Genomic DNA, 21,630 nt, shown 5'->3' with positions numbered 1-21,630 from the left:
TCTAACCCCTCTGCAGGTTCCAATCCCGGCCACGGAGGCCTCAGTAGTGGCCCTGCCTCACAGCAAGCTCCGATGTCGGCCACTGGCCCCGGCGCCCGCCTAACCCCTCAGCAGGTTCCGATCACAGTCTCTGTGGTTAGTATTTCAAAGGTTCCAGTTGTAATGTATCAGATCTCTGCCTCCCCCGAATATTGGCCACTGGCATTGCCACTGCCTCCACCGTTTCAAATCCTTCCCAGGCTCTTTTTCCACTCTGAATGTTGTCCAGTGTTCCTAAGCATGCGTGATGGTAGCATTCGACATTTGGTGTAATTTCTCCAAAAAAATAAAGTTGGTAAGATCCGGTTTCTGCTTCTCCTGAATACAAGTCTCTACCACCATCGCGAAGAACTCTTTCAGCACCGCATTTCTCCTTGGTCTCCGCTAAACTCTCTCCTTATATGTGATGTCTGAGATTCTTAACAATATAGAGAAATAGCAGTCCTCTTTCACGGCGAATTTTTCCGTAAGTTCCAGTGCATTTAGATAAGTTTTGTCTGCATCTCCAGTGTCCTGGCATCCATAACGGCTTTCTTACCACCTCTCCGATATTTTTCTTTATCTTTTTCTGTTCTGGGCCCGGTTTCTCCAGGGGTCTGGCGTGCTACTCGCAGTTCTGCCTGGGGCCCAGAGTCCCGCAACCCGGGCCCCATCTGGCGTGCCCAGCCCGCGACCCCTGCCCAGAACCCAGCGTCTTACTGGGTCTGGTTTCTCCAGGGGTCTGGCGTGCTAAGCGCAGTTCGGCAGGGGCCCAGAGTCCCGCGACCCGGGCCCCATCTTGCGTGCCCAGCCCGCGACCCCCGCCCAGAACCCAGCGTCTTACTGGGTCTGGTTTCTCCAGGGGTCTGGCATGCTACGCGCAGTTCGGCAGGGGCCCAGAGTCCCGCGACCCGGGCCCCATTAGGCGTGCCCCGCCCACGACCCCCGCCCAGAACCCAGCATCTTACTGGGCCTGGTTTCTCCAGGGGTCTGGCGTGCTATGCGCAGTTCGGCCCGGGGCCCAGGGTCCCGCGACCCAGGCCCCGGCTTTTGTGCGCCGCGCGCGACCCCTGCCCAGAACCCAGCGTCTTACTGGGCCTGGTTTCTCCAGGGATCTGGCGTGCTACTCGCAGTTCTGCCTGGGGCCCAGAGTCCCGCGACCCGGGCCCCATCTGGCGTGCCCAGCCCGCGACCCCAGCCCAGAACCCAGCGTCTTACTTGGCCTGGTTTCTCCAGGGGTCTGGCGTGCTATGCGCAGTTCGGTCTGGGGCCCAGAGTCCCGCGACCCGGGCCCCATCTGGCGTGCCCAGCCCGCGACCCCCGCCCAGAACCCAGCGTCTTACTGGGTCCGGTTTCTCCAGGGGTCTGGCATGCTACGCGCAGTTCGGCAGGGGCCCAGAGTCCCGCGACCCGGGCCCCATTAGGCGTGCCCCGCCCACGACCCCCGCCCAGAACCCAGCGTCTTACTGGGCCTGGTTTCTCCAGGGGTCTGGCGTGCTACGCGCAGTTCGGCCCGGGGCCCAGGGTCCCGCGACCCAGGCCCCGGCTTTTGTGCGCCGCGCGCGACCCCTGCCCAGAACCCAGCGTCTTACTGGGCCTGGTTTCTCCAGGGATCTGGCGTGCTACTCGCAGTTCTGCCTGGGGCCCAGAGTCCCGCGACCCGGGCCCCATCTGGCGTGCCCAGCCCGCGACCCCAGCCCAGAACCCAGCGTCTTACTTGGCCTGGTTTCTCCAGGGGTCTGGCATGCTATGCGCAGTTCGGTCTGGGGCCCAGAGTCCCGCGACCCGGGCCCCATCTGGCGTGCCCAGCCCGCGACCCCCGCCCAGAACCCAGCGTCTTACTGGGTCCGGTTTCTCCAGGGGTCTGGCATGCTACGCGCAGTTCGGCAGGGGCCCAGAGTCCCGCGACCCGGGCCCCATTAGGCGTGCCCCGCCCACGACCCCCGCCCAGAACCCAGCGTCTTACTGGGCCTGGTTTCTCCAGGGGTCTGGCGTGCTATGCGCAGTTCGGCCCGGGGCCCAGGGTCCCGCGACCCAGGCCCCGGCTTTTGTGCGCCGCCTTGATGATTTTTTTTATGAGCAGAAACTTTTTAGTTTAATGCCATCCCAGTTATTAATTCTTGTTTTAATTTCCTGAGCTTTGGGGTTTTATTGAGGACGTTTCTCCCTGTGCCTATATGTGGAAGTGTTGGACCTATGCTCTTTTCTAGTAATTTCAAAGTCTCTGGTCTAATTTCCATTTGTAGGAAGATGGATGGAGCAGGAGAACATTATGTTAAGCGAGATTAGCCAGTCACAGAGAGTGAAAGGTCTTTTGTTTTCTCTCATATAAGGAAGCTCGTGAGTCGCCAGGATACCAGAGGGGCTTCATATAATTGAGGAGAAACTTCAGTGGAAGCAGGGAGGTGGTCTAGTGGAAGGGTGTGGGAGACGGAGAGTCAATGAAGGAATCACTTTCACTGACATTATGTATGTATATGAGAGTATCCCTGTCAATCTCAATATCCTGTGCAGGGAAGTGGGTTGGGAGCAGGAGGGGAGCCACAGGAAACCTCACCAAGTGTTGTGGGCTTATCACTATTCACTATCACTCTAAACTACATTATGTTTTGTTTTTTTTTTGTTTTTTTTTGTTTTTTTACGGGTCTGGGGATGGAACCCACGGGCACTTGACCTCCGAGCTACACCCCCTGCCCTATTTTTTGTTCTTTATTTTGAAACCGGGTCTCACTGAGTTGCAGAGGGCCTCACTAAATAGCTGAGGCTGTCCGCGAACCGCGATCCTCCGGTCTCAGCCTCCCGAATGCTGGGATTACAAGTGTGCGCCACCACACCCAGCTTAAACTACATTACGATGTGAAAGTATAGAGCACCAATATGAGTATAGAAAACCAAACCAAAACAAACAAATGAAATATGTGTAGCCAACTGTTTCTCTGCTTGACAGAAGTCTATGAAAGCTAGGCCATCGCATTTCTATTTCTCGATCCCAGCAGTGTGTATCATGGCTTGTGTTTATTCATTTCACAAATATTTGTTGAAATCTCTGAGCCAGGTGTGGTGGCGGATGCTTGTAATCCCAGTACTTGGGAGGGTGAGACAGGTGAATCACAGGTTTGCAACCACACTCAGCAACTTAATGAGACCCTGTTTCAAAATAAAGAAGAAAAAATGGGACTGGGGGTGTAGCTCAGAAGTAGAATGCCCCTGGGTTCAATCCCAGTTCTGAAACAACAAGAGAAAAACAGAAAGAAAAGAAAAAAGAAATCTCTATGTACCGAGAATGGTGATAGGTAATGGGGGTATGATGTCAAATGTTAAAAACAAGATTCATCAGTTTTGGCATTCTTGTCGAAGGAGAGAGAAGGAAAAAGATAATAAAATAGAAGACAAATATTATAATTATCATGGTTGTGTCATTGTAAAAATAAAGGAGAAGATGGAAGGCCTCAGGAAAGTCTCACGAGGACATGCATATACAAAAATGATCAGAGTTTCGAGAGTAGAGCAGCTATATGTTGGACAAGTTTAAGGCCATTTCAAAATCTGCATGAATCCTGAGTATCTTAATTAAGTTTTTAATATTCAGAAGTACTGTATCTATGTAGCTGTCAATTAGATTTACAAAGGACAACCTGCTGTTTTTTAAATGTCTTTAAATATGTTTTATCTTATCCATCAATCATTCACATCCGCCAAACCATTAAGCTGCAGATATAGTCAATACAGATATAGTCAATTATGGATGGGCAAGATGATGGGAAAAGTCTAGACTTACTAGATAGCTCTGGCTTTGAACATGGGTTCCAGTCTCTTGAAAGTTGTTGATACCCATGTTTCTGTCTTCTGATCAGAAAGACCTATTATACCATCACTATGCCAAGTGGCAGCATATACGGCCTTATAATGCTGCCACTTGGCATAGTGATGGTATAATAGAGCGGATGAAACTGGAAAAGAGCAGCAACTTGTGTTGTAAAGCATACAAAAATTGTTCAATTCAAAAAATAATATTAAGTTATGGTTAAATAATCAAAAGGAGAATAATTGCACAGTTTTCAAGGACAGAAGACAGGAAATTCTAGAAATTAACCAATTGTAATTGGAAAACAACCAATTTTCTCCATACAATATTTTCTCCCTTAAATCTAAGCTATAAAATTCATTTTTTACAGAACTGGGTACATTTGCAGAATAAGACAGTGTTTCTTGAATTGTACATAATTAGTAATCTCAATTATAGTGAGAGCTGGAAAAATGGATGCAATGGATATATTCTTTGATGAAAGGCAACTTCTCTTCCACTCACCCAGAGGTTAAATCAAAACAGAGAGATTTTCTTTAAGCAATTAAACAATTGATGTTGAATATTATATGGAAAGTGTATCTTTCATTAGGACTGAATGTTTGGGTGACTTTCACTATATTTTTAAACAAAATTCTAACAGTATGTAATGATTCCTTTTTTGTATGAAGTCATGGGACTCTTTGGGGGAAGGACTCATTTGCCATTTATTACTGGATTTTGATATATCTTTGCTATTGCATTTCATCATTATCTAATTTTACATTCTTGCATGACTCTTCTTATGTGCACATCTTGTCATTCAATTATCTTATAAGGCTACTGAGAACAGGCAATCTTTCGAATGCCTATAGCTCCTGAAATATAGTAGACCATGAGTGCTTATGAATGGATTAACTGCCTGGCTCTTTGACTGATATGAAGATAGAAAGTGTGAATGAGTTTCGGGGCCAAGAGAAGTATCCTAATCTCCTAACTCCAGTCACTTGAGAAGTAATCAGTCTACAACTTAATGAAATATCTATAAGGCACCAAACAGCAAAATGCCATGTTGAGCAGGTTCTCCATAATTATTTGTTCAACTGAAATAAATTAATTTCATAACATCTCTTTCCAGGAAAATAGAAATTGATCAATCTGACAAATGCAAGATGAGAAAAATGAATAGAAAAAAGTGAAATGGATTTAGACTATGTGTAAATCCAGCCTAACTAATTCAGCTTTTTACAAATAAAAATGTCTGCTACTTCCTTAGTGAAAAAAGTCAGTCAATGAATCAGACTAAACTACACGTCTGGATTTCCTGTTTGCCTCATCTAAAATAGGCATAATACATTTCTTTTGTTGTCTTTGATTTCATTTGTTTCATTTCTTTTGGGTCTGGAGTCAGCAATAATCTCAGAATATTAATCAGGATAAAACATGTCCTTAGTAGGATGCTTAAATAATCAACAATTTCATTTAAAGGACAATCATATTTTGAGACATCTTTCATTCCTTAGAGAGTGTTAAAGTTTTGGTGTTGCATTTCTGAAGTTAACCTATAATTTTCACTCACCACAGATTATTTATTTGTTGATTTTTAAAGTAACTATACACAATTCTGAAAATACCTATAGACTGGTTCAAAAAGTTTCCGCCAAATGTGTCATTCTCCTTCCCAGTCTTACTCACTGGCTCCCTCTCCAAAGCCAGTGGTGGTCTTTTCTGAGCTCTGTCTGTCATCCTCTTTCCTGCTGTGGACTTAAATACTAAACAAAATATATCAACACTTGACAAAACTACAATTGCATTTCCTTTTTCTCTTTAGCTTCAGACTCCTTTCCAGGTTGATGTTCCACGAGGACTTCGAAGACAAAGTGTCTCTAATATTTTCTTCTCCACATACCTGCTCTCACCATCTCAGTTTCACTTTGTTTAATAGTTTCATCAAATAACTGGTCACGAAGGCAGTTATCTCCCATTGCTTCGCAACTTAACTCAATGCAAAGCCACATTGGTTGTAACTTAGAAATTCTACTTCAACCCTATCTGATGCCCTCTAGCACCAGCAGCGGTTGCTTCAATCATCTTCTGCTACCTGATCTAGTAACGGCCTCACTGGGCTCATCGCCTTCCTGTTATTTTCAGTAGTCCTCATCCATTTTCTTTCTGTGATGTGCATGGCTCATTGATGAGACATTTTCCTACAGGCCACTCAAGCATGGATGAAATAAAAACATTTAGTGAGGAAGTCAAAGACTTCATTCATGGTCATCCCCAGGCCTTGCAAAGCCATGCATACTCTGGTCAACCTCTCATCTTTTTCTCATACTCCTTTCCTCTTCTCTCACTAATGCCACGGCTCTTCCCTGCCCTTTCCCATACTCTCCTCCACCATCCTTCTTTCTTTTGAACTCAGCTAAATTATATCACTTTAGGGTAGCTTTACTGAAAATTTCTCAATCTCAAATCAGATTTTCTGTTCCTCCTTATAGGGCTTTTATAATCATATTTATTTTTGTTTGCATGAACTTTATTTACCCATACCATTTCTAAGCTCTATGAAGGCAGAGACTATGTCCATTTTATTTGTCATTGAATTCACACTCCATTACATACCAGACAATACTAGACACTTGATAAATATTTACTAAAGGAATAAGTAGAGTATCACATTTTTAATAGTGTATCAGTAGGTAGCTAACTCTAGGTAGCAGCATGGCTCAATGGATGGATTATGAGCAGTTTCTATCACAGAAAAGTATTTTATAAGGTTAGTAAGAGTATTTATAACTCAGGAATAATTTTGATTGCTCTCACACTTAACAGAAAAATAAGCCTTTAGTATTCTAGCACTGGTTAGTCATACCTGACTGCATCAGACACTAAGTCTGATCACCCACACTAGAGCACCGGAGACCTACTGTCAACTGTCAGACATTTTTCTTTGCATGGCCACCTCAGTTTTCTTTCTAAAGCATAAAGCTCATCATGTAATTCTCTTGCTTGTGAGTTTTTAATGGATTCTCATTGTCTTCAGGATAAAGTCATTTGATGTCCTAGTCTATTCAGTCTGTGATAACAAATCACTCTGGGCTGGGTAGCCTATAAACAGCAGAAATGTAAGTCTCACAGTTCTGGAGGCTGGAAGTCCAAGATCAGTGTGTGGGTATGATTGGATTCTGGTGACTGTCCACTTCTTTGTTCACAGACAGCTAGCTGCCTTTGTGCTGTGTCTTCACATGGCAGATAGAGCAAGGGAGCTAATTCCATTCATGAGGGCTTAATTCTTGTGACCAATCTGCTCCTAAAGATCTCACCTTCTAATACCATCACACTGGGGATTAAGTTTCTGTGTATTAATATTCAGTCTGTAGCATTTGACATTTTCAGCGTAGATCTGGTTACTCTTTCTAACCTTGACCCCAGCCAGCTTCCACCATGGGCAATGATCCAGCTAGGTTGTTTTACACCTTGGGCTCTACTACAAATGCCCCATTTTTATCCTCCTGTGGTTGTGTGTTTGGTCTTTAAAATTTAGCTTTTTCATGTGCTTTTGTTATTCTTTCCTTCATGCTCCCATTGCATGATGCGTCCTGTTAATTCTGTGATTTACCACCTATTCCAAGATAATGTATTGGGATGCCTAGATATCATCCCACACTAGATGATATCTCTTGGATTCCATTATGCATTCCCAGTCTTGAGAGCCAAATGCATAGTATATAATGGCATTCAAAATGGTTGGGTAACTAAATGTATTAAATTTTTTATAAGTAAAGGTGGCTTTACCTCCTGAAACAATGGTATTAATCGTGATTTAATTCACAGCTGATTCAAAAAAGCCTGTTTAAACCATAATGAAATTAAAACCTATTGCTATTACTGCTTTCTCTCTTAGTTTCAGAATGTTCTCCCTCTACTCTGCTGCAATTGGAGAAACCTCATTCTTCTCCAGTTCCAGCTCAGAGGAAAATAGCTTTTCTAAAAATTTCTTTTCAGCATCTCATTGCCTTAGAAGGAGAGACCAGAAGAAGAGTGCTTTTCTTTCTCTCTTTCTCCATTCCTCCTTCCCTTTCATCTTCCCCTTCCCTCTTCCTCCTTTACTTCCTTCTCCTCTTTTTTATATCAGTCTTCCCTTCTTTCTTTCTAAATGAGATTTCTGACATTTTGATTTTTATGGTGGTTTTTGGGATATTTACCTTCATCTCAAATTTCCTTAAAGACTATTTGTCTCATGCATATTCTTATGCTGATGCATGAAAATCTTCCTGCACTATTATAAGCAATAAAATGAAATAAACTTGAAATGAGGCCTATTAATAAGTAAAAGTAGCAAAGAACCTGGATTATGAATATGGATCTCACCTATAAGATGTACTCAGACTTCTTATTAATTCAGTAACTTGTCCTTTGGCTTATGTTAAATAGATCAAAATAGTGTTTCTTCCACTCCGTTCTTCTCATCACACATCTTAACCATTTTGATTCTCTCATATACTTCCACAAAAATATTTAGATTTAGGGGAAAAGCCCAAATTCACCTATAATTAAGTAATTGATATCATTTATTTGATGCACATATTATAATGTAAATATGATTACTTTTAATAAGTAAGAATGGCAAAGGTTTTGAGAAACAATATCCTGTACTGAATCATGTGCTTTTATAATGTAGTGTTGACCTCATCAAGTTTTAATTAAATAAGTGCTCTTTCTGAGTTACCTGCTTTTTTTTTTTAATAGGTGGTGTTTGCATTGCTCAATCACAGAAAATCCCACGTGAACCAAGACCTGGAGAATTTGAAAAAATTATCAAGCGCCTGCTAGAAACACCTAATGCTCGAGCTGTGATTATGTTTGCCAATGAGGATGACATCAGGTACTGATTGTTTTGTTCTCTGTGAAAAATTGGATTTGTGCCCCACACCTTTTTCAAGCATATTTCATGTTCAGTGTGAATCTTATGCTATTTCTCTGGAATTTCTAAGTTCTCCTGTGATTACAGTCTGCCTTCTGTTACAGACGACAGGCTTCTAGTTACCACATCTTAAATGCCGATGATGGTCTAAAGCCTGGGACTGAATGAGATGAGATAAATAAGGCTGATAGACTGATGGGAATGAGGTTAAGGACTGGGCTAATTAACAGGTGCTGGAGTTAAGTCTCTGCTATATTTCCTTTAGGAGATGATATGATTCAAGCAGTTAGGATGATTGACTAATTGTTTAACAGTGACCTACTGTGTATATTTAACTTCACAGAGCAGTTGTCTCAGCCCTCTTTCTGTTGCTATCTCTGGAATACCAGACTGGTAACTGGTTTAAAAAAAATAATAAGTTTATGCTGCTCATGGTTCTGGAAGTCCAGGAGAATGGCACCAGCATCTTCTTGGCATTTGGTGCAGGCTTTTCTGCTGGCTCATGACATGATAAGGAACAGGACACAGCAAGGCACAGTAGCTCCTTGCTTGGCTCTCTCTTCATCTCCTCGTAAAGCCACCAATGGCAAGCCGGGCGTGGTGGCGCACACTTGTAATCCCAGCATTTGGGAGGCTGAGATTGGAGGATTGCGGTTCGTGGACAGCCTCAGCTACTTAGTGAGGCCCTCTGCAGCTTAGTGAGACCCGGTTTCAAAATAAAGAATAAAAAATTGGGCAGGGGGTGTAGCTCGGAGGTCAAATGCCTCTGGGTTCCATCCCCAGACCCGCAAAAAAGAAAAAGCCACCAATGACATCATGGGGGCCCCACCGTCATCTAAGCCTCATTACCTCTTCCAAGCTAGCCTCTGAGCCATTCACATATGCCTTCAGGGATTGTTCAATATGTGAAATTTGGACAAATTCTAACCACACCACTGGTTTTAGAATATGCATCATTATAGTGTTTCTTGAATAATGTGGTATATTTATTCTTTCTTTCTTTCTTTCTTTCTTTCTTTCTTTCTTTCTTTCTCTTTCTTTCTTTTTTTCTTTCCTTTTTCTTTCTTTCTTCTTCCTATAGGAGGATATTGGAAGCTGCAAAAAAATTAAACCAAAGTGGGCATTTTCTCTGGATTGGCTCTGATAGTTGGGGATCCAAAATAGCACCTGTCTATCAGCAGGAGGAGATTGCAGAAGGGGCTGTGACAATTTTGCCCAAAAGAGCATCAATTGATGGTAAGGATGCATCATAGAGAATTTGTTTCATTCCAGTTGGATCAAAACACAAAGGTAAAGCTAGAGGATCAGAACATAATTCAATACATCTATTATTGATAACTCTGAATAGAATGGTTAGCTCTGATGGCAGAATTGTCAATATAGTAACTGTGTAACCCTGTGTGTGTGGGAGGGTTATAAACACACACACACACACACACACACACACACATTAGATTTTTTCATTAAAAATGAAAATGTTTTAGCTTTAAATATTTTCATGATATTAGTAATTGCAATTTAAGTTTGTGCATCTCCATAGGCATTTATGAGGGTTATAACATATCAGAGGGAAAGTGCTTGATTTATAAGAAAAGACACATGGCACTAGTTTGATTCTATATATAAATAAATGCAACAGAAAAATTTGGAGCACCTATGAAAGTCAGTCTCCCAAATATCTTTACAAATGGTTCTGACAGTGATTGAAGACTGAAGTTTCTACTTTTAAAATTATCTTTTGGAGTAGGGCATTATTTCTAGATAATCTCCTTTTGATGAGGTGGTTACCTGAACAAAAGAACACTTTAGCCCACTAACCCATGACTCTCCAGGATTACGTTAGCACTGCAAATGGAACAAGGAGGAGAGATATAAATTTTGGAGTGAGTAGAGACATAGGAAAGTCTGAAATATTGATACATGCTAAGAGAGGGAGAGGGAGAGGAAGAAGGGGGGAGGGGAAGGCGGAGAGGGAGAGGAAGGCGGAGAGGGAGAGGGGAGAAGGAGGGAGGGAGAGAGGGAGATGAGGAGGGAAAGGGGGGTGGAGGGAGGAAGGGGAGAGAGAGAGAGAGAGAGAGAGAGAGAGAGAGAGAGAGAGAGAGAGAGAGAGAGAGATATGTGAAATAAGGCTAATGGTTTCTGCCCCTGAGAGGTGTAAAGTTTGTAAGGATGACACTGACAATGGGCTTTTGAGTTAGACTGAACTCTAGAGCCAGGTGCAAAGGGTAGGAGTAGAAATACTACCCACTGACCCTTTTTCCATAAGAGAATTCTTATTTCTGAACTACTGACTCTCCCTCATTTGTTATATATATATCAACATAGTATCTACTTAAATGTTCTGACAGAATTTAGTTTTGATCTTGAATGAATATTGAGATAAATTTTTTCTTTAAAATAGGATTTGATCGATATTTTAGAAGCCGGACTCTTGCCAATAATCGAAGAAATGTGTGGTTTGCAGAATTTTGGGAGGAGAATTTTGGATGCAAGTTAGGATCACATGGAAAAAGGAACAGTCACATAAAGAAATGCACAGGTAGCCACTTAAATATTTTCCTTGATTTATATGTTTTACCTTAAAAAATGAAGTTTATTTTGTCTTATGTGAATGATGTTGAGGGTATCTTCTATTTCCTTGAGCCCCTTATTATAGTTTCTCAATAGAGCTGAGCATGTACTGATCATTCAAAAAGCTTAGGTTTGCTCATTGGTTCCTACAGTCAACCAACAAATATTTATTGAACGTATGTCATGTGCAGCACTGGGATATTTCAGTTATATTTGAGTAACATTTATTAAGTGTCTACTTTGCAAAAGCACTTTATTAGGTTTGATGGGATATAGACAAATAAGTAAGATATGGTATTGCTCTCTGGAAACTCACAATGTAGTAAGAATGATGAATCATAAGTTTCTATAAGGCAGTGATTTTCAGCTATTTCAACCCATGTCCCCTGTAATTTCTATTATTTTCCATCCTAGCAAAGCAGCTATGATGTTTTATTCTATTGTTTGTATTTAAAAATACTAATGATATTGAATGTGCATTTTGTAATGTAAAAATAGAGCTATGTTTATTTGTGGATAATATGATTGTTTCACTGAAAACAATGAAGTTTTAACAATTATTTAACACAAATAGTAATTTTATCAAGGTCATAGCTTAGTGTAAACACATTTATGTCATATATATACATATATATATATATATATATATATATATATATATATATATTAGAAACTAATGTATTGAAAATGATATTTAAAGAATACTGCTTCTATTAGGATAAAAATAGCATAAAACATTAGAGACAATTGTAGGGGGATCTAGAAAAAAGAGTGAAGTAATTACTTAACAAAGAAAACAGAGTTGCATAAATCCTCTACACTAAAAACTTGGAGATGTGAACATGTATTTGTGTTTTGTAAACCGTTCACTTCTTTTATTTTGTCCCTCACTGATTGTTTTGATGCATCCTCTTTTTCTTCTACTTCACTTGCTTTGGAAATAGCTGTTCAAATAAAAGAGGTCATATGCTAAATGATACAGCAGACATATAATCAGAAGATAAAGATGTGAAAATAGGTGACTTCGGCTTCCCATGGGGGGTGCTGTTCAGCAGCTGGGATGAGTGAGGAGAGAGAGACCAGGGGCTCTCACAGGGCTTGCATTTAATGAGAGGGGACATTTAATGTATGTGAAATACATACACATGTATGTGACCAGGTATTTCCAGATGCAGAGGTGTGCTTAGGAGAAACACAACATAGTAAACAGGAATGAGGGACTGCATGGGACTGGGAGAGAGGATGGCATTAGTTTGCGTGACCCAAGGACAATTAGCCTAAATAACCTTTGGGAGGAGACCTAGTTACCATGTGAAGTTGTCAGCCATGTGAAGACACGGCAGCAGTGCCTTCCAGTATCTACAGCCAGAACGATTCTTTTTGTTCAAAGTATAGATGAAACAAATAAAGCTCTGGGAAGCTGGACTGAGAGTGAGTCTCATGAGTGAAAGGAGACTAGTGGCAGATGAAGCTAAAGAAATAGGTCATGAGTGGTCCTGGAGTTCTTTCCAGAAGTTTCAGAGTGGAGAAATCTAACTACAGGACAAAATGATTTGGGGCTTTTTATCTAGAAAATTGCTCAGATATATGTTTCTAGAAGATCCTCTGACAGACAGGTGAGGAGTAGGGATCAGGGGGAGAGAGGAGGCAGTGGGGACTCGCCCAGCAGCCTTGCGATGGGCAGCCACTGCCTGTATAGGTGTGGGCGAGGGACAGGGACCGACGCAGCTTAGATTCTCTGTCTGTAGTCTTTATGGCAAGTGGTGAGCACTGAGGACTGGGCCAGGGTTGGTAATGTAAATGTCAAATTTCTATCAGGGATGTGAGGGGGTAAAAAAAAAAAGTGAAATATTTAGTTAACAGAGAAAATGGTCAAATGAACGGTAGATGTTTGGGAACTGGTTTGGGTTGGTTCTGATGCAGCCTCCTTGGAACTGCCCAGTAGGTGGCAGCATAAGGTCTGGGACCCTACAGAGAGGTCACTAAAAATTCAAAGTAGGGAGTCCTAGAGACTCAGAGATGAAAGGGCAGATGCAGTTGCTATCAGGCATTGAGAAAAGAAGAAAACAGATGTCAGATGACTCAAGGGGAGGAGCCAGTACAAGAGAAAGGACAGAATGGTGGGCCCAGGGAGGGAGGGGGGCGAGAGCCAGGGTTGTCTCAGTCTCCAGGGTGAGGACAGATCACATGCAGTTGCAGAGAGATGTCGCAGAGGAATAAGAAGTATGATAGAGACTTTGAAATCCTGAGGGGCTGAGAGCCGAACAGAGGAAGTAGAGGTAAAGATGCTGTTTCAAGAAGAAAGTTAAGTCCAGCAGGAAACCAGTGATGGTTAAGAAGCAGTGATGGTGGTTTCTAAAGAACAAGACATGTTTAAACATCTTTCAGGTAAAAGAGGAAGAAGAGCAATTTCCTAAAGGCAAGAGAAAGAGATTAATGTGGACTGGGATCTTGAGGAAACTTGAGGATGGGACATGAAGAGGATGTTATTATCTCTAAATAATGGGGGTTAATGTATGGGGAGGAAATATATATATTTATAGTGGGAAATTTCATGCTTAAATGCAAAATTTGGCCATAATTACTGAAGAAGCTCAAGCAATGTATGTTTACAAGTCTGAATTTCCAAATCTAAAGGTTCGAGGAGGAGGGAAGTGAGTGATAACAAGAAGGATTTGGGAAAGAACATCCTAGATGAGGGAGGTGGTGGGTCTGCAGGTCAGAGGCCTGGAGCTGGGCAAGGCCTGGGGTTGTGGTAATGGCAAGAGGTCCAGCTTATTGGAGAAGAGGATGTATATTATTGCAATAATAGGAAATAAAGAGGGATCAGTTTATAGAAGTTTTGCTAAGAGTCTAAACACAGAAAAAGATGTTTTCCACCAGCATATATTTTTGCATTGTGTTTAATTCTGAGTTCTAAACAGTTTTGTTCAGTCCTCTACAAGTTCAGATCCTGTTGTTGGCACTGCAGTAATGAAACCATGTCAGGTCACAAGGTGGAAGAACTCATATACATGTATATTTAACTGTAGGAAATCAGTTACTAGCTGATCAAATCATTTTTAATAGATTGCTGTAGGATGACCAGTTCCTCCAAACTCATATTTTTCGAGTAAGTTGAGATATGTAACTATCTCATTAGCATCTGTCGACGGCATATACTGGATATTTATTTTAGGCATAAATGCTGAACTGGTTTGTTGTAGAATCCAGATTTGGTGGCAGGTCCGCTTGAGCGTCCTTTCACTTCTTTGGGTGTTGCCATAATTATAACAATTTGTCCAATTAGAACTATTTCTAGTGCAATTAAAATGGTGTTTACTGCAAGTGCTGGGGCAAAGGCACTCTTAGGGAACCAGGTCAGTAAACATATTTTGATGCATAGCCCATCGTGGGGGATACTTGAAATAACTTGTCTCTGGGTAGGAAACAAACAAATATTAAAATGTTACAACATTTTTGTTTATAAAGAAAGAACAGAAAACAGTAATGTATGAAAGCTTCCAGATGGTAAAAGAAGACATTTGTGCCCCAAATTTCCACCACATTCAGCTTTCCTCTGTTTGGGGGATAGAAGGAAGGTGATCTGCCATGTTAGGAGACAAATGTACTTAAGAGGGAGAATTTATAGGATATTAGTGAAGAGAGGTGTCCAGGATTTGAACATTGCTTTAAAATTTATTTAAAATTTGACGTAAAGTGTCTATATACTTACAATAGGAAAAAGCAAAGGAGTTCTTAAAGGGTGAGATATCTATAAAGTCCTTCTCCCTACTGCCTTTAGAGCCTCCTTTGCGGTCAGAAGTGTTAAGATTTTGCACTAGGTGATTGTAATCTGTGATTGTATTCACTTGCTTCCACTGGGGGCAATGCTGGCGATATATTTACATGGGTAAGAGAGCTTCCCAGCAGGGTAGGCCTTTTGTCACATTAATTTTCAGGAGGTAGAACATTTTCAAGCAGTGAGGAGCATCTTCTTCCTAACATTAACGCAGTTCAGACGGTTTTCTGAGATTATTTTCCCCCCTCTAGAATCCCAAGAAAGCTTTCAGAAAGATGTGATTGTACTGCTAACTTTTGATATGCTGGCCAAATTCCAAGTGAGGTAATTCCTGCCATCCACTTAGCTATTTATGTAGTTACTATTGCTTCTGAGAGCTGCTGAGTTCTGAAAGCTACCACTACTTAATCCTACTTAAAATTCCCTTTGTCTCTCAAGAAGAGAAAAAGGGCTCTTTTATACTTGTTATCAGTGGTGATGGGTGTTATTTTATAGATGTTTATCTGACCTCTCCCTTCCTCTCTCTCCTCCTTCCTCCCTTCCTCCCTCATTTTGCTCTCAGACTCGGCGGATACCTTTCCACTCCCTGAACCCACACTCACAGGCTCCCTGGAGAAGTGTGTCTACAGCTTCTCCCTGTCTTTACACATTGTTCACACCCTGTCTCCCTAGGCAGACCTCTGCCTCAGCTCCTCTCCCACTGTTCCCCTTCATCACCTCATTTTTACTCTTATCTTTTTTTTATCAGCTTTTTTATCTTTTATCTGACACTGTTTTGTTCAGCAAGACTTTCACTGACAATAGGACGCTTTTCTTCAAGGGCTCCCTTTGACTCTGTTTTTTTTTTTTTTTTTTTTTTTTTTTTTTTTTTTTTTTTTTTTTTTATTAAATCTAACCTAGAGGCATTCTATCTCTGAACTGCAACCCCCAAAATAAAAATAGGTTGCTGAAGGTCTTGTGAAACTGCTTAGGCTGGCCTTGAACCTGTGATCCTCCTGTCCCAGCCTCCTAAGTGCTATAATTGTAAGCATTTGTCACTATGCCCAGCTCCCTTTGATTTTTTTTTTTTTAATGACTGTGGTTCCCATTTCTTGTTCTCCCTAGTCAGGACCCAATAGTCTACATTGCAGGGACTTGTATGTGTGTGTGTTTGAGCTCTCATTTCAAAGGCAGGGCACCCCCTTGACTAGCTCACATGTGTCTTTGCCTTCAATTTTCTACCATAAATTGTAAGTGGCTCTGCCCTTATCAATACAACATCCTTATAACCTTCCTTTGGTTGGTTCATTCATTCATTCATTCATTCATTCATTTATTCATTCATCACCCTCTCACTGGCTGATGTGTTTGAAGAGTTCAACATGTGTTAGGCTGTGTGCTGCAGCTACAGAGACAGACTTCTACTGTCCTCCAGGAGCGCACACAGACGGACATGCGGTCTTGTTAAAATTGAAGTCCTTTCCCTGTCTGTTGGGTTTTAATCCTCAGCCAGCAGGTTGGGGCACTGCAGCTTAGCCTGCATACAGCTGACACTCAGATACTAAATGGTGGTGAGCATATGCTACATGAAATGGCCTATTGATTCTTATTTATGATGATAGAAATAGTGGTAATGGAAAAAGCAATGCACAAATATGTTTCTTCCCACAAACAAGCCATTTTGTCAGCGTACCAAATAGCAGGCTCAATAATTAGCTCCCGGAAAGGCCTGTCAGTTTATTTTCTAGTGCCAGAGTATCTAGGTAACTTGTCAGGTGTAACTACCTCCCGCTGGTCCTCAATTTGCTTTGGAAGGCTATGAAAGGTGGATGCTCTCCCCTATTCATCTGGGAATCATGGAGACCTTATGATAGAGTTGGGCAATTAGCAAGGGGGTTAGATTTCTATAATTTGATTTGATGATTCAGAATAAAAATCTCAGGATAATCTTTCCTAAATTAGAATGTGTTCTGGCATCCCTCCTTATCCCCTTGCCTAGAGTAAAACTCTGTTGCTGACAATGCCTTTATATCAGCACTATGAAATAACCATTGGTCCATATGCTCCTGGTTTTGGCAAAATAAAAAATAAAAATCCCTAAAACTCCCAAAATGACTTATTTATGCCATTTCTGAGATTCCATATTGAATTTCAATACGTGCATCTGAGATAACAAAACAGGCATTGATTTCAGACACACTAGATTTAGAGCTTGGCTGTAAAATCAAAATCATTCTCTATTCTCCTAGATGAAGAAACTGGAAACCAGAGCAGTGAGTTATTGAAGAAAAACACAATGCTAGTCTCAGAACTGCAACTAGAATCTTTGCCTCTTTTATTTGAATTTTTCCTTGACATTTATATCCTCAATTTATTTTATTAATTATTTACTTTGGAATCTTTACCAGGTTAAAAATATATTTTCATTTGCTATTTATGATGCTTTATGTATGAAATGGTGCATTACAGCATTTTAAAATCACCAGCTGTAAAGAGAAACAAAAATAACATGTTGTTTGTTCTCTAATCCTGCAGAAAATAGTAAAAATTTAAAAGTCTTTATAGTGATTTTCAATTATATATATATGATTTTTTGCTAGGAATTCTAGAATACCTTTTATCCAAGTCTCTGCTTTCTAGTCATGTATAAGGTGTGCTAGTTGGCTTTTCAATTACTGGGGTCAAAATATCTGACAAGAACATCTTATAGGAAGACATGTTTATTTGGTTATGGTTTCAGAGACTTAGTCCATGGTTGACTGACTCCAAGGCAGAAACATAAGAACGGCAGGGCTTGGCAAAGGAAAGTTGCTCAACAAAGCTAGGAAGCAGAGAGAATGAAAGCAAGACACCAGAGACATACATGGTCCCCAGGGCCATGACCCCTGTGACCTACCTCCTTTTGGCTATAGTTACCAATCAGTAAGCTCATCAAATTATTAATCCATCGATGGATTTTCCCACTGATGAAAATGTGGTTAGAATGCAGATTGGATTGGATTATTTTCACATGTGAACATTTTTGCTCCAAGTCCAATGACTCTGAATGATAGAATTCACTTTGCTAAGTTAGTTTGCTCCTTTATTCATTGCCTTACATTAAAAAGGATCCCTATTTTTAAAAGTACTTTGGAAAGAACTATAATGTATAGCAGCATTTCTAAAACTTTAGTGGTACATACTTATCAGGCAAACATCTTGTTAACAAAGCAAATTTTCATTTTGTAGGTCTGGGGTGAGCCATTCTGTATTTTTGACCAGTTCCCAGGTGACCTGGATTCCAAAGAGCTTTGGGCCACATTTTAAGTAAAAGGGTATATGAGTGTGAGCTTATAGTAATAGCACTAGCACATGGAGCTTAATTAGCAGAATAAATATTCAGCTGTGCTGAGGATTTACTGATAAACTTGAGTCTCACAAAGGATCATATAAATAAAACATTAAATATAAATAATCAAATGCAAAAATGTGCAATCAATAGCCTGTGCTTTATATAATATTTTTAATAAGTATTTAGGTCAGTAAAGTATATAGTAATAAGTGCTTGAGTGTGTGTGTGTGTGTGTGTGTGTGCGCGCGCACGCGCGCGTATGTGTTTTCTCATTAGGAAATTTGAGAGTGTAAAGCTTAATTACTAAGTTTAAAGAACTATATACAGATGCACCTGTATTTCCAAAATCTGCAAAGCATATTACAACGTTTGCCATGTCAAGAACCAGAAATATTCTGAAAATGTAAGAAACTGTTCTTTCAGTCCTAAATGCATATAGAGTAGAGAACCTGGAGAGGGCCACAGAAATCATTTAGCTCAATTTCTCCATTTATCAGAACAAGAAATTAAGTCCTATCTGGCCTATGTGAGTTGTCTAAAGCCTATGGCCACCCGAGGGTGAGGGGAGATCTGCCATGTGATTTGATCCTTCCTTCTTTCCTTGACTCTTTCTTACTCAGAAGGCCTTTCTCAGCATGAGACTTAGTAACACTGAGTCATTCTACTCTTTTTCCTGGCATAGTGCCTTGAATGTCTTCCGGTGACCATGTAATAGTAAATATTCCCCCTGTGTGAATCTCTCTGACTAGTAAGGTAATCATACGGGTACCCTTGGTCTGGGAACACTAATTCTTCTAGAATTGAGGAAGCAATGAGAGTATTAAGAATATACAAACTCTCCCATTTCTCAGGCAATAACTTAAAAAAGAAAAATAAATCCTTCACACTGAAAATGAATTATGGACTTAAATCCCTTTCTGCAAAGCCCACAACAAACTCTGTCATTAGCCTGGTTGAGTGGGAGTTGAATGTACCCTGGGTGATCACTGGAATATTATACTGAAAAACTCAGAAACGAAGAAAGAAATATTAGCAGTGAAGTGACGGTTAAGCATTTCTGAGAATTAGTTATTTGAAAACTCATAGGCAGGCTTGAGCCAAGGAGGATGACAGAAACAATTGGCAAAGTATAGAAGCCTAAGAAATTTTTCTTCTCTTCAATGGTTATTAATTATTAGTTGAGGAAACTAAGTCATTAAAACTATGCCAAATCAAACACACAAAGAAAGTGTATGTCGATGGTTCAATATCAGAAAAAGTTAGTGTCTCTTTTCTGATCCCTCCAATATTACAAAGCAGATAATACAAGGTGCTAAGTATTTATGTCACAAAAGAAATATTTAGCTGGGAATAGTGGCCATGCTTGTAATCCCTGCGCTTGGGAGGTGGAGACAGGAGGATCGCGCAGGTTCGAAGCCAGCCTCACTGGCTTAAGAGACCCTGTTTCCAAATAAAAATATAAAAAATAGGTGTCTGTGAGTGTATCCCAGAGGTAGAAGGGTTTCCAGGAACCCCAGTACTACCAAGTAATGAGAGAGAGAGAGAGAGAGAGAGAGAGAGAGAGAGAGAGAGAGAGAGATTTATATTTTAAAAAATCTTTATGTTAGGATTCCTTTAAACCATGGAATATGATAGAATCCTATAGATATCATGGCCCATAGATATTATGGCAAACTAGAAGGGAATTACACAAAACTTTAGGACCATATCTGAACAAAAGAACTATCCAATTGAATAAAGAATTGGGTACATTAGAACAAAGGACACCTAAAATAAAGTACTATAAGTTTACTAAGGTTAATTGAACAAACCTCCTATAGAGTCTTAATTATTTTTGATTACTTATGACATTGTTAACTCCTCTCAAGGAGGGTATGCTTTATAAAGAGAATAGTTAAAAAATGAAGTAAGTCCTCTGTAGGTTGCTAGTAGGCAAAGCCTATTTCTTCAGAACAACATTTATTTAGCATATATGTCTTTTAAGTTAAATTGGTCAATAATGATGGCTGAGTTGAGTAGTCCTTTTGCTTTTAATTATAGTCCTATAGATATGATGCATAGAGGATAGTTTGGCATGCATTTGGTAAGAATTTAACTGTTGGAAGGGTATGTTTTAACAAAGGAAAAGCTTAACACAAATGATTACAAAAGGATCTTTGTTTTAATTTAAGAAGAAACCAAGTTCTGTCTTTAAACTTGTGGCCATACTGCTGTGGTTAAAGAATGGGAGTATGGTTTTGCAACACATAGGACTGTGTTCATAGGTCAGATTTTAATTGGAATATTTAAAACCTTCGTTTATTTTTATTAAGGGGATACTATTTTATTTTTCAGACTACCTCTAACGAGGTACCAGAACAATGAAGACAACTTTGGAATATCAATTAAGGATGTATTCATTCACTCAATTTAAGCATGTTTATTTACTTATTAGTTTATGTATTCTCTCCCCCGATCCCAAGTACATAGACTTCATGAAGGCCCAGACTTTGTTTCATTCTTCGCTGTGTCTAGTGCCTTGGATAGCATTTGGCACAAATAGGCTTCCTTAAAATCTTTGTTAAATAAATCAATGAATTCAATTCAGCTTATTATTATCTACTTTTTGTCAAGTACCTTCTACATGTCCACGGCATGTTAGTAAACAGAATAGAAATGGATCTTGCCCTCATGGGGCTTACATGGGCTCCAGAGAATGATGGGATTAGAAAAGATAAACACTTGAGAAGATGAATAATTGAGCCAAATTCTTGCAATGGAACACATTATATAAAGAGAATAGAAGTGTACCACCGGGAGAACTATTGTATGGTGAGGGAAAGGAGCAATGTCATTTAGGTTGAGATTAATACATGAAAAAATTTAGACAAAATGAAGAAGTCATCAGTGGAATTATTATTTCAGTTAGAGGGAGGAAAAAGTACCAGCAGATGAGAGAGAGGATAGCAATTTGAGGATTTTTACAAGTTTACTATGGTGGCTGTCATAGAGAGGAGATGGGGGAATAGTAAGAGAGTAAGGACAGAGAATGCAAGGCTTTGCAATGCTTCACGAGGGAGTTGAAATTTGTTTTGAAAGGCAATGAACAGGCGCTAAAAGGCTTTAAGCAGATCAGTGACATAATCGGATTTTCATTTTAGGAAGATTATTCTGGCTGTAATGTGGAGAATATTTTTGTAAGGCACAACACTGAAGGAGGAAAAACCAGCTAGATATTATGGTGATTCCTCCAGAGATACCTA

At 40.4% G+C, this 21,630-nt stretch overlaps 1 protein-coding gene across 4 annotated transcripts in view; it reads left to right on the top strand.

The window, feature by feature from the left end:
• Positions 1–21,630, top strand: part of GRM8 (glutamate metabotropic receptor 8) — a gene marked incomplete at both ends in the record, with an annotated part of 808,352 nt that overhangs the window by 339,385 nt on the left and 447,337 nt on the right. For all 4 annotated transcript variants that reach the window (XM_080701339.1, XM_080701337.1, XM_080701340.1 and 1 more), the window contains 3 exons: positions 8,552–8,687; positions 9,808–9,962; positions 11,128–11,265. In XM_080701339.1, the coding sequence (XP_080557465.1) occupies positions 8,552–8,687; positions 9,808–9,962; positions 11,128–11,265 (429 nt within the window). The remainder of the gene's footprint in view (positions 1–8,551; positions 8,688–9,807; positions 9,963–11,127; positions 11,266–21,630) is intronic.

The sequence above is a fragment of the Muscardinus avellanarius genome (assembly GCF_963383645.1).
Source record: "Muscardinus avellanarius genome assembly, chromosome: 9".
NCBI classification, from domain to species: Eukaryota; Metazoa; Chordata; class Mammalia; order Rodentia; family Gliridae; genus Muscardinus; species Muscardinus avellanarius.
Note: the sequence above shows the minus strand (reverse complement) of the source record. Positions and strands in the feature narration are given on the sequence as shown.